The sequence below is a fragment of the Eucyclogobius newberryi genome, unplaced genomic scaffold, assembly GCF_026437365.1.
Source record: "Eucyclogobius newberryi isolate DKJ021-1_F unplaced genomic scaffold, fEucNew1.0.hap1 SCAF_23, whole genome shotgun sequence".
Taxonomy (NCBI): domain Eukaryota; kingdom Metazoa; phylum Chordata; class Actinopteri; order Gobiiformes; family Gobiidae; genus Eucyclogobius; species Eucyclogobius newberryi.
In genome coordinates, this window is record NW_027315868.1 from 1,323,916 (window position 1) to 1,340,172 (window position 16,257).

Below are 16,257 nucleotides of genomic sequence, written 5' to 3' on the forward strand. Positions count from 1 at the left end.
GTGCTGAGTGTGAGTGTGGTGAGTGTGGCGAGTGTGGTGAGTGTGAGTTTGGTGAGTGTGCTGAGTGTGAGTGTGGTGAGTGTGGTGAGTGTGGCGAGTGTGAGTTTGGTGAGTGTGAGTGTGGTGAGTGTGGTGAGTGTGAGTGTGGTGAGTGTGGTGAGTGTGGCGAGTGTGAGTTTGGTGAGTGTGAGTTTGGTGAGTGTGAGTTTGGTGAGTGTGAGTGTGGTGAGTGCGAGTGTGGTGAGTGTGGTGAGTGTGAGTGTAGTGAGTGTGGTGAGTGTGGTGAGTGTGAGTGTGGTGAGTGTGGCGAGTGTGGTGAGTGTGAGTGTGGTGAGTGTGGCGAGTGTGAGTGTGGTGAGTATGAGTGTGGTGAGTGTGGTGAGTGTGGTGAGTGTGGTGAGTGTGGTGAGTGTGGCGAGTGTGGCGAGTGTGGTGAGTGTGAGTGTGAGTGTGAGTGTGAGTGTGAGTGTGAGTGTGAGTGTGGTGAGTGTGAGTGTGAGTGTGGTGAGTGTGAGTGTGGTGAGTGTGGTGAGTGTGGTGAGTGTGGCGAGTGTGGTGAGTGTGAGTGTGGTGAGTGTGGCGAGTGTGAGTGTGGTGAGTATGAGTGTGGTGAGTGTGGTGAGTGTGGTGAGTGTGGTGAGTGTGGTGAGTGTGGCGAGTGTGGCGAGTGTGGCGAGTGTGGTGAGTGTGAGTGTGAGTGTGAGTGTGAGTGTGAGTGTGAGTGTGAGTGTGAGTGTGGTGAGTGTGAGTGTGAGTGTGGTGAGTGTGAGTGTGAGTGTGGTGAGTGTGAGTGTGGTGAGTGTGAGTGTGGTGAGTGTGGTGAGTGTGGTGAGTGTGAGTGGAAACAAAGAGGTTTAGTTTCTGGTGAAACCAATAACACCTTTTCATCAGGAGGTCCCGCCCAGTGGGCGGGGCTTACTCAGAGAAGGATAAATATCTGAGTTCCCGGTCCTGATCCCCAGATTGAGAATGACTCTGAGAGTCGAAACGTAGAGATTTTCTTAAAAAACAGAGTCAAGATGAAACAACTGAATCTTTTCTACATTAGAACTGTTATGGAAAAATATAATTTGGTCCTTATTCTTTGTGACATTATAGACTTATAGAAGTATATAAGAAAGCAACACATGGGCCTGTGCCTGCTCTTTGACCCTAACCATCCACCACAGCGCCACCTGGAGGTGATCCTCCACCAGAGCAATGACAGGGTATAATAATAATGCTTGTGTTATGTTCAGTGGCTGTGGAGGCTGGAGTGGAACATGAGGCAGACAAACCACAGACGCCGGTGACAGTGTTTTTATTATAATCCATGTTTGAGAATATGAAGTGTTTCTGAACAAGTCTGTGAGCAGATGACTCCAGTGGAAGAGAGCGAGGACGCCACAGACGCCACAGACGACGACAGACCAGACAGCGCCGCCTCCAAACTCGACCGACAAGAACCCAAACTCACAAACCAGTTCAATTTCAGCGAGAGAGCCTCACAGACGCTGAACAACCCTCTGCGGGTAAAAACACTTCATAGTACGGTTTATTGTACAGCTCCTTTGTTCTCCTGTAGCAGCTCCTTTGTTCTCCTGTAGCAGCTCCTTTGTTCTCCTGTAGCAGCTCCTTTGTTCTCCTGTAGCAGCTCCTTTGTTCTCCTGTAGCAGCTCCTTTGTTCTCCTGTAGCAGCTCCTTTGTTCTCCTGTAGCAGCTCCTTTGTTCTCCTGTAGCAGCTCCTTTGTTCTCCTGTAGCAGCTCCTTTGTTCTCCTGTAGCAGCTCCTTTGTTCTCCTGTAGCAGCTCCTTTGTTCTCCTGTAGCAGCTCCTTTGTTCTCCTGGCTCTGAGCTGAGGGTCGTGACCTTCTGAAAGACTGTGTTGATGTTCAGGAGAGAAGCTGTCAGACCGAGCCTCCTCCTCGAAGCTCCTTCTCCGACACGGCCAACCAGGTACAGCATCTCCATCATCCTCATCTCCATCATCTTCATCCTCATCTCCATCATCTTCATCCTCCTCTTCATCATCTTCATCCTCCTCTTCATCCTCCTCATCCTCATCTTTATCCTCTTCATCCTCCTTATCCTCCTTATCATCATCTTCGTCCTCCTTATCTTCATCATTTTCATCATCATCTCCATCATCCTCTTCATCCTCATCCTCTTCATCCTCCTCTTCATCATCTTTATCCTCCTCTTCATTCTCCTCATCTCCATCTCCATCCTCCTCTTCATCCTGATCATCTCCATCCTCTTCTTCATCCTCCTCATCTTTATCATCATCTTCGTCCTCCTAATCTTAATCATCTTCATCATCATCATCTTCATCATCATCATCTTCATCATCATCCCCATCTTCATCATCTTCCTCCTCTTCATCCTCTTCATCCTCATCATCTTCATTCTCCTCATTTTCATCCTCCTCATCTTCATCCTCATCTTCATGCTCATCTTCATCCTCCTCACCCGCCTCATCTTCATCCTCCCCATCCTCCTCATCTTCATTATCATCTTCATCATCCTCATCTTCATCCTCCTCATCTTAATGCGCATATTCATCTTCATCCTCATCATCTTCATGCTCATATTCATCATCATCTTCATCCTCCTCATCCTCCCCATCTTCATCCTCATCTTAATGCGGATATTCATCTTCATCCTTCTCATCTTCATCCTCATCTTCATCATCCACCTCCTCATCCTCCTCCTCATCTTCATCCTCCTCATCTTCATCCTCATATACATATTCATCATCATCTTCATCCTCCTCATCTTCATCCTCCTCATCTTTATCCTCCTCATATTCATCCTCCTCATCTTCATCCTCCTCATCTTCATCCTCCTCATCTTTATCCTCCTCATCTTCATCCTCCTCATCTTTATCCTCCTCATATTCATCCTCATCTTCATCCTCCCCATCCTCCTCATCTTCATCATCATATACATCTTCATCATCATCTTCATCCTCCCCATCTTTATCCTCCTCATCTTCATCCTCCTCATCTTCATCCTCCTCATCTTCATCCTCATATACATCTTCATCATCATCTTCATCCTCCTCATCTTTATCCTCCTCATATTCATCCTCCTCATCTTCATCCTCCTCATCTTTATCCTCCTCATATTCATCCTCCTCATCTTCATCCTCCTCATCTTTATCCTCCTCATATTCATCCTCCTCATCTTCATCCTCCCCATCCTCCTCATCTTCATCATCATATACATCTTCATCATCATCTTCATCCTCCCCATCTTTATCCTCCTCATCTTCATCCTCCTCATCTTTATCCTCCTCATATTCATCCTCCTCATCTTCATCCTCCTCATCTTTATCCTCCTCATATTCATCCTCCTCATCTTCATCCTCCCCATCCTCCTCATCTTCATCATCATCTTCCTCACCTTCACCCTCCTCATCTTAACGCGCATATTTATCTTCACCCTCCTCATCTTCATCATCTTCATGCTCATCTTCATCATAATCTTCACCCTCATCTTCATCCTCCTCATCCTCATAATATTCATCCTCCTCATCTAAATCCTCATCCTCCTCATCTTCATCATCTTCATCCTACTCATCTTCATCCTCCTCATCTTCATTCTCATCTTCATCCTCCTCATCCTCACCTTAATGCACATATTCATCTTCATCCTCCTCACCCTCCTCATCTTCATCCTCCTCACCCTCCTCATCTTCATCCTCCTCAACCTCCTCATCTTCATCCTCCCCATCCTCCTCATCTGCATCTTCATCATCCTCATCTTCATCCTCCTCATCTTAATGCGCATATTCATCTTCATCCTCATCATCTTCATGCTCATATTTATCTTCATCATCATCTTCATCCTCCTCATCTTCATCCTCATCTTCCTCATTCTCCTCATCTTCATGCTCATCTTCATCCTCCTCATCTTCATCCTCCTCACCCTCCTCCTCATCATCTTCATCCTCCTCATCTTAATGCGCATATTTATCTTCATCCTCATCTTCATCATCATCCTTATATTCATCCTCATCATCTTCCTCATCATCATCATCCTGCTCCTGTAAGGCGCTGGTACAGCTGGCAGCCCGGTGTAAACGCTCTCTCTTCTTTCTCACACTTATTGTGCTTTATCTCCTATATTTTGTAAATATAGTTAGTATATTTTTTCTATTTTACTGTACGATAGGGACACGCGCTGGAATAGTTTTTTAATTCAACTGTTTTTGACTTTTTTCGGCTGGATTTGAGCGTTTTTCGTTGCGTTCGTTGTGTTGTTGTGACCGAGCGAGCCCACCAGCCCCGCCCCCCGCGCCCTCCGGCCGCGCTAAAGTACGGCGTGTCGTCGGTACACGTTTATATACACGTTTATATACACGTTTATATGAAAGAGGAACTTCACCAACGATCAGGACACGCACTGGAATCGCTTTAAATGAACTTGTTTTGACTTTATTCGGCTGGATTGAGTGTTTTCGTCGTGTCGTCGCGATGTGTCTTGGCTCTGAGTCCCCCGGCTCCGGCCCCCGGCCCCGCCCCCCGGCCGGCGCCGTACCGCGTTTCCACAAAGGAGGAACTCATGAAACGTTATCCCGGCGCAATACTGACCTAACCTAATACTGATGTGCAATTTTGTCATATGTGCAATTACTGTGAAATTCATGTGCAATTCATGTGCTGTCGTGACACATATTCATGTGCAATTACTGTTGTGATCACATGACATGGTATTTATTTATTTATTTATTTGTCTATTGGAGTTTTTTTTTATTTATAGGAGATCTTCTACTGAGAGTGTTTTTCAGACTTCCTATAAGTGATCTGTTCTTCTGTATCTACCTCTGGATCTACCTGCGTTGCAACAATGAAATTTCCCCATGTGGGACAATAAAGGAATATCTTATCTTATCTTATCTTATCCTCCTCATCATCCTCCTCCTCTTCAGCCTCATCTTTATCATCCACCTCCTTATCCTCCTCATCTTCATCCTCCTCATCCTCATCTTAATGCACATATTCATCTTCATCCTTCTCATTTTTAACCGCATCTTCATCATCCACCTCCTCTTCATCCTCCTCTTCATCCTCCTCTTCATTCTCCTCATTTTCATCATCCTCATCTTCATCCTCCTCATCTTCATCCTCTTCATCTTCATCCTCCTTATCCTCCTCATCTTCATGCTCATATTCATCTTCATCCTCATCTTCATCTTCATCCTCCTCATCTTCATCCTCCCCATCCTCCTCATCTTCATCCTCCTCATCTTAATGCGCATATTCATCTTCATCCTCATCTTCATCATCCTCCTCATCTTCATCCTCCTCATATTTATCCTCCTCATCCTCATCTTTATCTCCTCATCTTCATCATCCTCATCTTCATCCTCCTCATCTTCATCCTCCACATCATCATCCTCATCTCCATCCTCCTCATCTTAACGCGCATATTCATCTTTATCTTCATCTTCATCTTCCTTATCCTCCTCATCTTCATGCTCATATTCATCTTCATCCTCCCCATCCTCCTCATCTTCATAATCCTCATCTTCATCCTCCTAATCTTAATGCGCATATTCATCTTCATCCTCATCTTCATCATCCTCATCCTCCTTATATTCATCCTCATCATCCTCCCCTTCATCCTCATCCTCCTTATCTTCATCCTCCTCATCCTCCTCATCTTCATCCTCCCCATCCTCATCCTCCTCATCTTCATCCTCATCTTCACCCTCCTCATCTTCATCCTCCCCATCCTCATCCTTCTCATCTTCATCCTCACCCTCCTCATCTTCATCCTCCCCATCCTCATCCTCACCTCCTCATCTTTATCTTCATCATCTAATCTTCATCCTCCTCATCTTCAACCTCCTTATCCTCCTCATCTTCATCCTCCTTATCCTCCTCATCTTCATGTTCATCTTCATCCTCCTAATCTTCATCCTCCCCATTCTCATCCTCCTCATCTTCATCCTCCTTATCCTCCTCATCTTCATCCTCCTTATCCTCCTCATCTTCATGTTCATCTTCATCCTCCTAATCTTCATCCTCCTCATCTTCAACCTCCTCATCTTCATCCTCCCCATCCTCATCCTCCTCATCTTCATCCTCCTTATCCTCCTCATCTTCATCCTCCTTATCCTCCTCATCTTCATGTTCATCTTCATCCTCCTAATCTTCATCCTCCTCATCTTCAACCTCCTCATCTTCATCCTCCTTATCCTCCTCATCTTCATCCTCATCTTTATCCTCCTCATCTTCATCCTCCTCATCCTCATCTTAATGCGCATATTCATCTTCATCCTCCTCATCTTAATCCTCCTCACCTTCATCCTCCTCATCTTCATCTTAATGCGCATATTCATCTTCATCCTCCTCATCTTAATCCTCCTCATCTTCATCCTCCTCATCCTCATCTTAATGCGCATATTCATCTTCATCATCTTAACATCCTAATCTTCATCCTCCTCATCTTCATCCTCATCTTCATCCTCATCTTAATGCGCATATTCATCTTCATCATCATCCTTATATTCATCTTCATCCTCCTCATCTTAATGCGCATTTTCATCTTCATCATCATCTTCATCATCCTCCTCATATTCATCTTTATCCTCCTCATCTTCATCATCTTCATCTTCATCCTCCTCATCTTTATCCTCCTCATCTTCATCATCCTCATCCTCCTCATCTTCATCCTCCTCATCTTTATCCTCCTCATCTTCATCATCCTCATCCTCCTCATCTTCATCATCCTCATCTTCATCGTCAGACTGTGTGTGTTTGTGATTCCAGTGGGAGATTTATGACGCGTACGTGAAGGAGCTGGAGAAACAAGAGAGGAACAAAGACAAGAATCATAGCAAGAAGAACGAGAAGAAACTGAGTGCAACAGACTCACAGGTCTAAACCAAATCTAAACCAGGACTAAACCAGGACTAAACAGAACCAAACCAGGACTAAACCAGGACTAAACCAGGTCTAAACCAGGTCTAAACCAGGACTAAACCAGGACTAAACAGAACCAAACCAGGACTAAACCAGGACTAAACCAGGTCTAAACCAGGTCTAAACCAAATCTAAACCAGGACTAAACAGAACCAAACCAGGACTAAACCAGGACTAAACCAGGTCTAAACCAGGTCTAAACCAGGACTAAACAGAACCAAACCAGGACTAAACCAGGACTAAACCAGGTCTAAACCAGGTCTAAACCAAATCTAAACCAGGACTAAACAGAACCAAACCAGGACTAAACCAGGACTAAACCAGGTCTAAACCAGGTCTAAACCAGGACTAAACAGAACCAAACCAGGACTAAACCAGGACTAAACCAGGTCTAAACCAGGTCTAAACCAGGACTAAACAGAACCAAACCAGGTCTAAACCAGGTCTAAACCAAATCTAAACCAGGACTAAACAGAACCAAACCAGGACTAAACCAGGACTAAACCAGGACTAAACCAGGTCTAAACCAGGTCTAAACCAAATCTAAACCAGGACTAAACCAGGACTAAACCAGGTCTAAACCAGGACTAAACCAGGACTAAACCAGGTCTAAACCAGGACTAACCAGAACCAAACCAGGACTAAACCAGGTCTAAACTAGGACTAGACCAGGACAAAACCAGGTTTAAACCAGGACTAAACTAGGACTAAACCAGGATTAAACCAGGACTAAACCAGGACTAAACCAGGACTAAACCAGGTTTAAACCAGGACTAAACCAGGAATAAACCAGGTCCAAACCAGGACTAAACCAGAACCAAACCAGGACTAAACCAGGTCTAAATTAGGACTAGACCAGGACTAAACCAGGTTTAAACCAGGACTAAAGCAGGACTAAACCAGTACTAAACCAGGTCCAAACCAGGACAAAACCAGGACTAAACCAGGTCTAAACCAGGACTAAACCAGGACTAAACCAGGACTAAACCAGGTTTAAACCAGGACAAAACCAGATCTAATCCAGGACTAAACCAGGTCTAAACCCAGGACTAAACCAGGTTTAAACCAGGACTAAACCAGGTCTAAACCAGGACTAAACCAGGTTTAAACCAGGACAAAACCAGATCTAATCCAGGACTAAACCAGGTCTAAACCCAGGACTAAACCAGGTTTAAACCAGGACTAAACCAGGTCTAAACCAGGACTAAACCAGGACTAAACCAGATTTAAACCAGGACTAAACCAGGACTAAACCAGGTCCAAACCAGGACTAAACCAGGTCCAAACCAGGAATAAACCAGGACTAAACCAGGTCCAAACCAGGACTAAACCAGGACTAAACCAGGAATAAACCAGGAGTAAACCAGGACTAAACCAGGTCTAAACTAGGACTAAACCAGGACTAAACCAGGACTAAACCAGGTCCAAACCAGGACTAGACCAGGTCCAAACCAGGACTAAACCAGGACTAAACCAGGACTAAACCAAGTCCAAACCAGGACTAAACCAGGTCTAAACCAAGACTAAACCAGGACTAAACCAGGACTAAACCAGGACTAAACCAGATCCAAACCAGGACTAAACCAGGACTAAACCAGGACTAAACCAGGACTAAACCAGGTCAAAACCAGGACTAAACCTGGACTAAACCAGGACTAAACCAGGTCTAAACCCAGGACTAAACCAGGTCCAAACCACGACTAAACCAGGTCCAAACCAGGACTAAACCAGGTCCAAACCAGGACTAAACCAGGACTAAACCAGGTCTAAACCAGGAATAAACCAGGTCTAAACTGGGACTAAACCTGGACTAAACCAGGACTAAACCAGGACTAAACCAGGTCTATACCAGGAATAAACCAGGTCTAAACCACGACTAAACCATGTCCAAACCAGGACTAAACCAGGTCCAAACCAGGTCCAAACCAGGACTAAACCAGGTCCAAACCAGGACTAAACCAGGTCCAAACCAGGACTAAACCAGGAATAAACCAGGTCTAAACCAGGACTAAACCAGGACTAAACCAGATCCAAACCAGGACTAAACCAGGACTAAACCAGGACTAAACCAGGACTAAACCAGGTCCAAACCAGGACCAAACCAGGTTTAAACCAGGACTAAACCAGGACTAAACCAGATCTAATACAGGACTAAACCAGGTCAAAACCAGGACTAAACCTGGACTAAACCAGGACTAAACCAGGTCTAAACCCAGGACTTAACCAGGTCCAAACCACGACTAAACCAGGTCCAAACCAGGACTAAACCAGGTCCAAACCTGGACTAAACCAGGACTAAACCAGGTCCAAACCAGGACTAAACCAGGTCCAAACCAGGACTAAACCAGGTCTAAACCAGGAATAAACCAGGTCTAAACCAGGACTAAACCTGGACTAAACCAGGACTAAACCAGGTCTAAACCAGGACCAAACCACGACTAAACCAGGTCCAAACCAGGACTAAACCAGGACTAAACCAGGTCCAAACCAGGTCCAAACCAGGACTAAACCAGGACTAAACCAGGACTGGTCTAACCTGTTGTATTTTCAGGCTGATGGTCTGAACAAAGTGTCCAAAGCGTCGAAGATCCTGGAGCGGATGGTGAACCAGAACACGTTTGACCCAATTCTCCAGGGTTAGTCCCCCCCCCTGACCTCACCCTGACCTCACCGTGACCTCACCGTGACCTCACCTTGACCTCACCCAGACCTCACACTGATCTCACCCTGACCTCACCCTGACCTCACCCAGACCTCACCCAGACCTCACCCTGACCTCACCTTGACCTCACCCAGACCTCACCCTGACTTCACCCAGACCTCACCCAGACCTCACCCAGACCTCACCCTGACCTCACCCTGACCTCACCCAGACCTCACCCTGACCTCACCCAGACCTCACCCAGACCTCACCCAGACCTCACCCTGACCTCACCTTGACCTCACCCAGACCTCACCCAGACCTCACCTTGACCTCACCCAGACCTCACCCAGACCTCACCCAGACCTCACCCTGACCTCACCTTGACCTCACCCAGACCTCACCCAGACCTCACCTTGACCTCACCCTGACCTCACCCAGACCTCACCCAGACCTCACCCTGACCTCACCCTGACCTCACCTTGACCTCATCCTGACCTCACCCAGACCTCACCCTGACCTCACCTTGACCTCACCCTGACCTCACCCAGACCTCACCCAGACCTCACCCAGACCTCACCCTGACCTCACCCTGACCTCACCTTGACCTCACCCTGACCTCACCCAGACCTCACCCTGACCTCACCCAGACCTCACCCAGACCTCACCCAGACCTCACCCAGACCTCACCCAGACCTCACCCAGACCTCACCCTGACCTCACCCTGACCTCACCCAGACCTCACCTTGACCTCACCCAGACCTCACCCAGACCTCACCCAGACCTCACCCTGACCTCACCTTGACCTCACCCTGACCTCACCCAGACCTCACCCTGACCTCACCCTGACCTCACCTTGACCTCACCCTGACCTCACCCAGACCTCACCCAGACCTCACCCTGACCTCACCTTGACCTCACCCTGACCTCACCTTGACCTCACCCAGACCTCACCCAGACCTCACCCTGACCTCACCCAGACCTCACCCAGACCTCACCCTGACCTCACCCAGACCTCACCCAGACCTCACCCTGACCTCACCCAGACCTCACCCTGACCTCACCCTGACCTCACCTTGACCTCACCCAGACCTCACCCTGACCTCACCTTGACCTCACCCTGACCTCACCCAGACCTCACCCAGACCTCACCCTGACCTCACCCAGACCTCACCCAGACCTCACCCTGACCTCACCCAGACCTCACCCAGACCTCACCCTGACCTCACCTTGACCTCACCCTGACCTCACCTTGACCTCACCCAGACCTCACCCAGACCTCACCCAGACCTCACCCTGACCTCACCCAGACCTCACCCAGACCTCACCCTGACCTCACCCAGACCTCACCCTGACCTCACCCTGACCTCACCTTGACCTCACCCAGACCTCACCCTGACCTCACCCTGACCTCACCTTGACCTCACCCTGACCTCACCCAGACCTCACCCTGACCTCACCCAGACCTCACCCAGACCTCACCCAGACCTCACCCTGACCTCACCCAGACCTCACCCAGACCTCACCCTGACCTCACCCTGACCTCACCTTGACCTCACCCTGACCTCACCCAGACCTCACCCTGACCTCACCTTGACCTCACCCTGACCTCACCTTGACCTCACCCTGACCTCACCTTGACCTCACCCTGACCTCACCCAGACCTCACCCAGACCTCACCCTGACCTCACCCAGACCTCACCCAGACCTCACCCTGACCTCACCCAGACCTCACCCTGACCTCACCCTGACCTCACCTTGACCTCACCCAGACCTCACCCTGACCTCACCCTGACCTCACCTTGACCTCACCCTGACCTCACCCAGACCTCACCCTGACCTCACCCAGACCTCACCCAGACCTCACCCAGACCTCACCCTGACCTCACCCAGACCTCACCCAGACCTCACCCTGACCTCACCTTGACCTCACCCTGACCTCACCCAGACCTCACCCTGACCTCACCCAGACCTCACCCAGACCTCACCCAGACCTCACCCTGACCTCACCCAGACCTCACCCAGACCTCACCCTGACCTCACCCTGACCTCACCCAGACCTCACCCTGACCTCACCCTGACCTCACCCAGACCTCACCCTGACCTCACCCTGACCTCACCCTGACCTCACCCAGACCTCACCCTGACCTCACCCTGACCTCACCCTGACCTCTCTTGGTTTCTGGTTCAGATTTTAAATACTTTGAGGACCCGGCTGAAGAGGCCCGTCAGGAGGGAACTCTGCTGCCGCTTTGGAAGTTTCAGTTTGACAAGGCCAAAAAACTCACTGTCACCGCCCTCTGCTGGTCAGTTATTCCTCTTGTTTATCTTCATCTGTAACACAAGGTTAAACTCTGATCCTGTTTGTTTGTTTGTTTGTTTGTTTGTTTGTTTGTTTCTAGGAGTAAGAAATATCCCGATCTTTTTGCTGTTGGAATGGGATCATGTGAGTACTGGAAACGACAGCAGAACTGAGCACCTGCAGGAGGCCGCTCCATGTTTAGTCCTGACTCTGGCACCAGCAGGAGGCCGCTCCATGTTTAGTCCTGACTCTGGCACCAGCAGGAGGCCGGTCCATGTTTAGTCCTGACTCTGGCACCAGCAGGAGGCCGCTCCATGTTTAGTCCTGACTCTGGCACCAGCAGGAGGCCGGTCCATGTTTAGTCCTGACTCTGGCACCAGCAGGAGGCCACTCCATGTTTAGTCCTGACTCTGGCACCAGCAGGAGGCCGGTCCATGTTTAGTCCTGACTCTGGCACCAGCAGGAGGCCGGTCCGTGCTTAGTCCTGACTCTGGCACCAGCAGGAGGCCGGTCCATGTTTAGTCCTGACTCTGGCACCAGCAGGAGGCAGGTCCATGTTTAGTCCTGACTCTGGCACCAGCAGGAGGCCGGTCCATGTTTAGTCCTGACTCTGGCACCAGCAGGAGGCCGGTCCATGTTTAGTCCTGACTCTGGCACCAGCAGGAGGCTGTTTAGTCCTGACTCTGGCACCAGCAGGAGGCCGGTCCATGTTTAGTCCTGACTCTGGCACCAGCAGGAGGCCGGTCCATGTTTAGTCCTGACTCTGGCACCAGCAGGAGGCAGCTCCATGTTTAGTCCTGACTCTGGCACCAGCAGGAGGCCGGTCCATGTTTAGTCCTGACTCTGGCACCAGCAGGAGGCCGGTCCATGTTTAGTCCTGACTCTGGCACCAGCAGGAGGCCGCTCCATGTTTAGTCCTGACTCTGGCACCAGCAGGAGGCCGGTCCATGTTTAGTCTAACAGCTAACAGCTAACAGCTAACAGCTAACAGCTAGCGTGTACACTTTAATACACTATTGGCACAGTCGCAGTAGCTGTAGTACTTACAGTAAAACTATTTTTGTTCCAGATGAGTTTAACCGTCAATCACGTGGCCTGCTCTTGTTCTACTCACTGAAAAACCCATCGTACCCGGAGTACTTCTTCCCCACGTGGTCGAGCGTGCTGTGCCTGGACGTGCACGAGCAGCGCCCCCATCTGGCCACGGCCGGCTTCTACGACGGCTCTGTGGCCGTGTTCAACCTCCAAGAGAGAAGCTCCGAGCCGGCGTTTAAGAGCACAGCCAAGACGGGCAAGCACACCGACCCCGTGTGGCAGGTGAGAGGTACTGCAGTCTGACCCCGTGTGGCAGGTGAGAGGTACTGCAGTCTGACCCCGTGTGGCAGGTGAGAGGTACTGCAGTCTGACCTCCTGTGGCAGGTGAGAGGTACTGCAGTCTGACCTCCTGTGGCAGGTGAGAGGTACTGCAGTCTGACCTCCTGTGGCAGGTGAGAGGTACTGCGGTCTTAGGGGTTGAAGGCTTCAGTCGGACACTTCTGACTTGGGTCCTGCTCTCGTTTTTAAGGTCCGATGGCAGAACGACGACTTGGACAACAACCACAACTTCTTCTCGGTGTCCTCTGACGGTCGTGTGGTCTGCTGGACTCTGGTGAAGGTCAGACGGTCATCTGAACACTTCTCTGTGTGTGGTTGTGTGGTTGTGTCATTGCTCTTCTTGTGACTGTTGTTCTCAGAATGAGCTGGTGCACACGGACATCATCCGCCTGACAGTGAGCGTGTCCGAGGACGAGAACATCAATGGTGAAAGTCTCCTCAGTCTCAGCTCCAGCTCCAGATGGTCAACTTCTGATTCATTACTGTAATTTCAGCTTGTCTCACGTCCTTCGACTTCCACAAACAAATCGACTATCTTTTCCTGGTGGGCAGCGAAACAGGACAGATTTACAAGGTGCTCCTGTCTCTCTCTGGTTCTAGTGTCCTAAGAGTCTCTCTGGTTCTAGTGTTTAAGAGTCTCTCTGGTTCTAGTGTCCTAAGAGTCTCTCTGGTTCTAGTGTCCTAAGAGTCTCTCTGGTTCTAGTGTTTAAGAGTCTCTCTGGTTCTAGTGTCCTAAGAGTCTCTCTGGTTCTAGTGCCCTAAGAGTCTCTCTGGTTCTAGTGTTTAAGAGTCTCTCTGGTTCTAGTGTCCTAAGAGTCTCTCTGGTTCTAGTGTCCTAAGAGTCTCTCTGGTTCTAGTGTCCTAAGAGTCTCTCTGGTTCTAGTGTTTAAGAGTCTCACTGGTTCTAGTGTCCTAAGAGTCTCTCTGGTTCTAGTGTTTAAGAGTCTCTCTGGTTCTAGTGTCCTAAGAGTCTCTCTGGTTCTAGTGTCCTAAGAGTCTCTCTGGTTCTAGTGTTTAAGAGTTTCTCTGGTTCTAGTGTCCTAAGAGTCTCTCTGGTTCTAGTGTCCTAAGAGTCTCTCTGGTTCTAGTGTCCTAAGAGTCTCTCTGGTTCTAGTGTTCTAAGAGTCTCTCTGGTTCTAGTGTCCTAAGAGTCTCTCTGGTTCTAGTGCCCTAAGAGTCTCTCTGGTTCTAGTGTTTAAGAGTCTCTCTGGTTCTAGTGTCCTAAGAGTCTCTCTGGTTCTAGTGTCCTAAGAGTCTCTCTGGTTCTAGTGTCCTAAGAGTCTCTCTGGTTCTAGTGTTTAAGAGTCTCACTGGTTCTAGTGTCCTAAGAGTCTCTCTGGTTCTAGTGTTTAAGAGTCTCTCTGGTTCTAGTGTCCTAAGAGTCTCTCTGGTTCTAGTGTCCTAAGAGTCTCTCTGGTTCTAGTGTTTAAGAGTTTCTCTGGTTCTAGTGTCCTAAGAGTCTCTCTGGTTCTAGTGTCCTAAGAGTCTCTCTGGTTCTAGTGTCCTAAGAGTCTCTCTGGTTCTAGTGTTCTAAGAGTCTCTCTGGTTCTAGTGTCCTAAGAGTCTCTCTGGTTCTAGTGTCCTAAGAGTCTCTCTGGTTCTAGTGTTTAAGAGTCTCTCTGGTTCTAGTGTCCTAAGAGTCTCTCTGGTTCTAGTGTCCTAAGAGTCTTTCTGGTTCTAGTGTCCTAAGAGTCTCTCTGGTTCTAGTGTCCTGAGAGTCTCTCTGGTTCTAGTGTCCTAAGAGTCTCTCTGGTTCTAGTGTTTAAGAGTCTCTCTGGTTCTAGTGTCCTAAGAGTCTCTCTGGTTCTAGTGTCCTCAGAGTCTCTCTCGTTCTAGTGTCCTAAGAGTCTCTCTGGTTCTAGTGCCCTAAGAGTCTCTCTGGTTCTAGTGCCCTAAGAGTCTCTCTGGTACTAGTGCCCTAAGAGTATCTCTGGTTCTAGTGCCCTAAGAGTCTCTCTGGTTCTAGTGTTCTAAGAGTCTCTCTGGTTCTAGTGCCCTAAGAGTCTCTCTGGTTCTAGTGCCCTAAGAGTCTCTCTGGTTCTAGTGTCCTAAGAGTCTCTCTGGTTCTAGTGTCCTAAGAGTCTCTCTGGTTCTAGTGTTTAAAAGTCTCTCTGGTTCTAGTGTCCTAAGAGTCTCTCTGGTTCTAGTGTTCTAAGAGTCTCTCTGGTTCTAGTGTTCTAAGAGTCTCTCTGGTTCTAGTGTCCTAAGAGTCTCTCTCTGGTTCTAGTGTCCTAAGAGTCTCTCTGGTTCTAGTGTTTAAGAGTCTCTCTGGTTCTAGTGTTTAAGAGTCTCTCTGGTTCTAGTGTCCTAAGAGTCTCTCTGGTTCTAGCGTCCTAAGAGTCTCTCTGGTTCTAGTGTCCTCAGAGTCTCTCTCGTTCTAGTGTCCTAAGAGTCTCTCAGGTTCTAGTGTTCTAAGAGTCTCTCTGGTTCTAGTGTCCTAAGAGTCTCTCTGGTTCTAGTGTTCTAAGAGTCTCTCTGGTTCTAGTGTCCTAAGAGTCTCTCTGGTTCTAGTGCCCTAAGAGTCTCTCTGGTTCTAGTGTTCTAAGAGTCTCTCTGGTTCTAGTGTCCTAAGTGTCTCTCTCTGGTTCTAGTGTTCTAAGAGTCTCTCTGGTTCTAGTGCCCTAAGAGTCTCTCTGGTTCTAGTGCCCTAAGAGTCTCTCTGGTTCTAGTGTCCTAAGAGTCTCTCTGGTTCTAGTGCCCTAAGAGTCTCTCTGGTTCTGGTGTCCTAAGAATCTCTCTGGTTCTAGTGTCCTAAGAGTCTCTCTCTGGTTCTAGTGTTCTAAGAGTCTCTCTGGTTCTAGTGTTCTAAGAGTCTCTCTGGTTCTAGTGTCCTAAGAGTCTCTCTGGTTCTAGTGTCCTAAGAGTCTCTCTGGTTCTAGTGTTCTAAGAGTCTCTCTGGTTCTAGTGTCCTAAGAGTCTCTCTGGTTCTAGTGCCCTAAGAGTCTCTCTGGTTCTAGTGTCCTAAGAGTCTCTCTGGTTCTAGTGTCCTAAGAGTCTCTCTGGTTCTAGTGTCCTAAGAGTCTCTCTCTG

The 16,257-nt window shown here is 48.6% G+C and overlaps 1 protein-coding gene and 1 pseudogene across 1 annotated transcript in view; both read left to right on the forward strand.

Moving 5' to 3' along the window:
• LOC140372419 (dynein axonemal intermediate chain 1-like) overlaps window positions 1-16,257 on the forward strand; it is a 104,097-nt gene that overhangs the window by 63,623 nt on the left and 24,217 nt on the right. The window contains exons 5-15 of the mRNA XM_072459515.1: window positions 1,239-1,288; window positions 1,356-1,511; window positions 1,875-1,934; window positions 6,758-6,865; window positions 9,462-9,546; window positions 11,743-11,857; window positions 11,954-11,997; window positions 12,923-13,170; window positions 13,418-13,507; window positions 13,587-13,653; window positions 13,722-13,801. Of these exons, the coding sequence (XP_072315616.1) occupies window positions 1,239-1,288; window positions 1,356-1,511; window positions 1,875-1,934; window positions 6,758-6,865; window positions 9,462-9,546; window positions 11,743-11,857; window positions 11,954-11,997; window positions 12,923-13,170; window positions 13,418-13,507; window positions 13,587-13,653; window positions 13,722-13,801 (1,103 nt within the window). The remainder of the gene's footprint in view (window positions 1-1,238; window positions 1,289-1,355; window positions 1,512-1,874; window positions 1,935-6,757; window positions 6,866-9,461; window positions 9,547-11,742; window positions 11,858-11,953; window positions 11,998-12,922; window positions 13,171-13,417; window positions 13,508-13,586; window positions 13,654-13,721; window positions 13,802-16,257) is intronic.
• On the forward strand, window positions 1,949-6,751 carry LOC140372409 (uncharacterized; annotated as a pseudogene).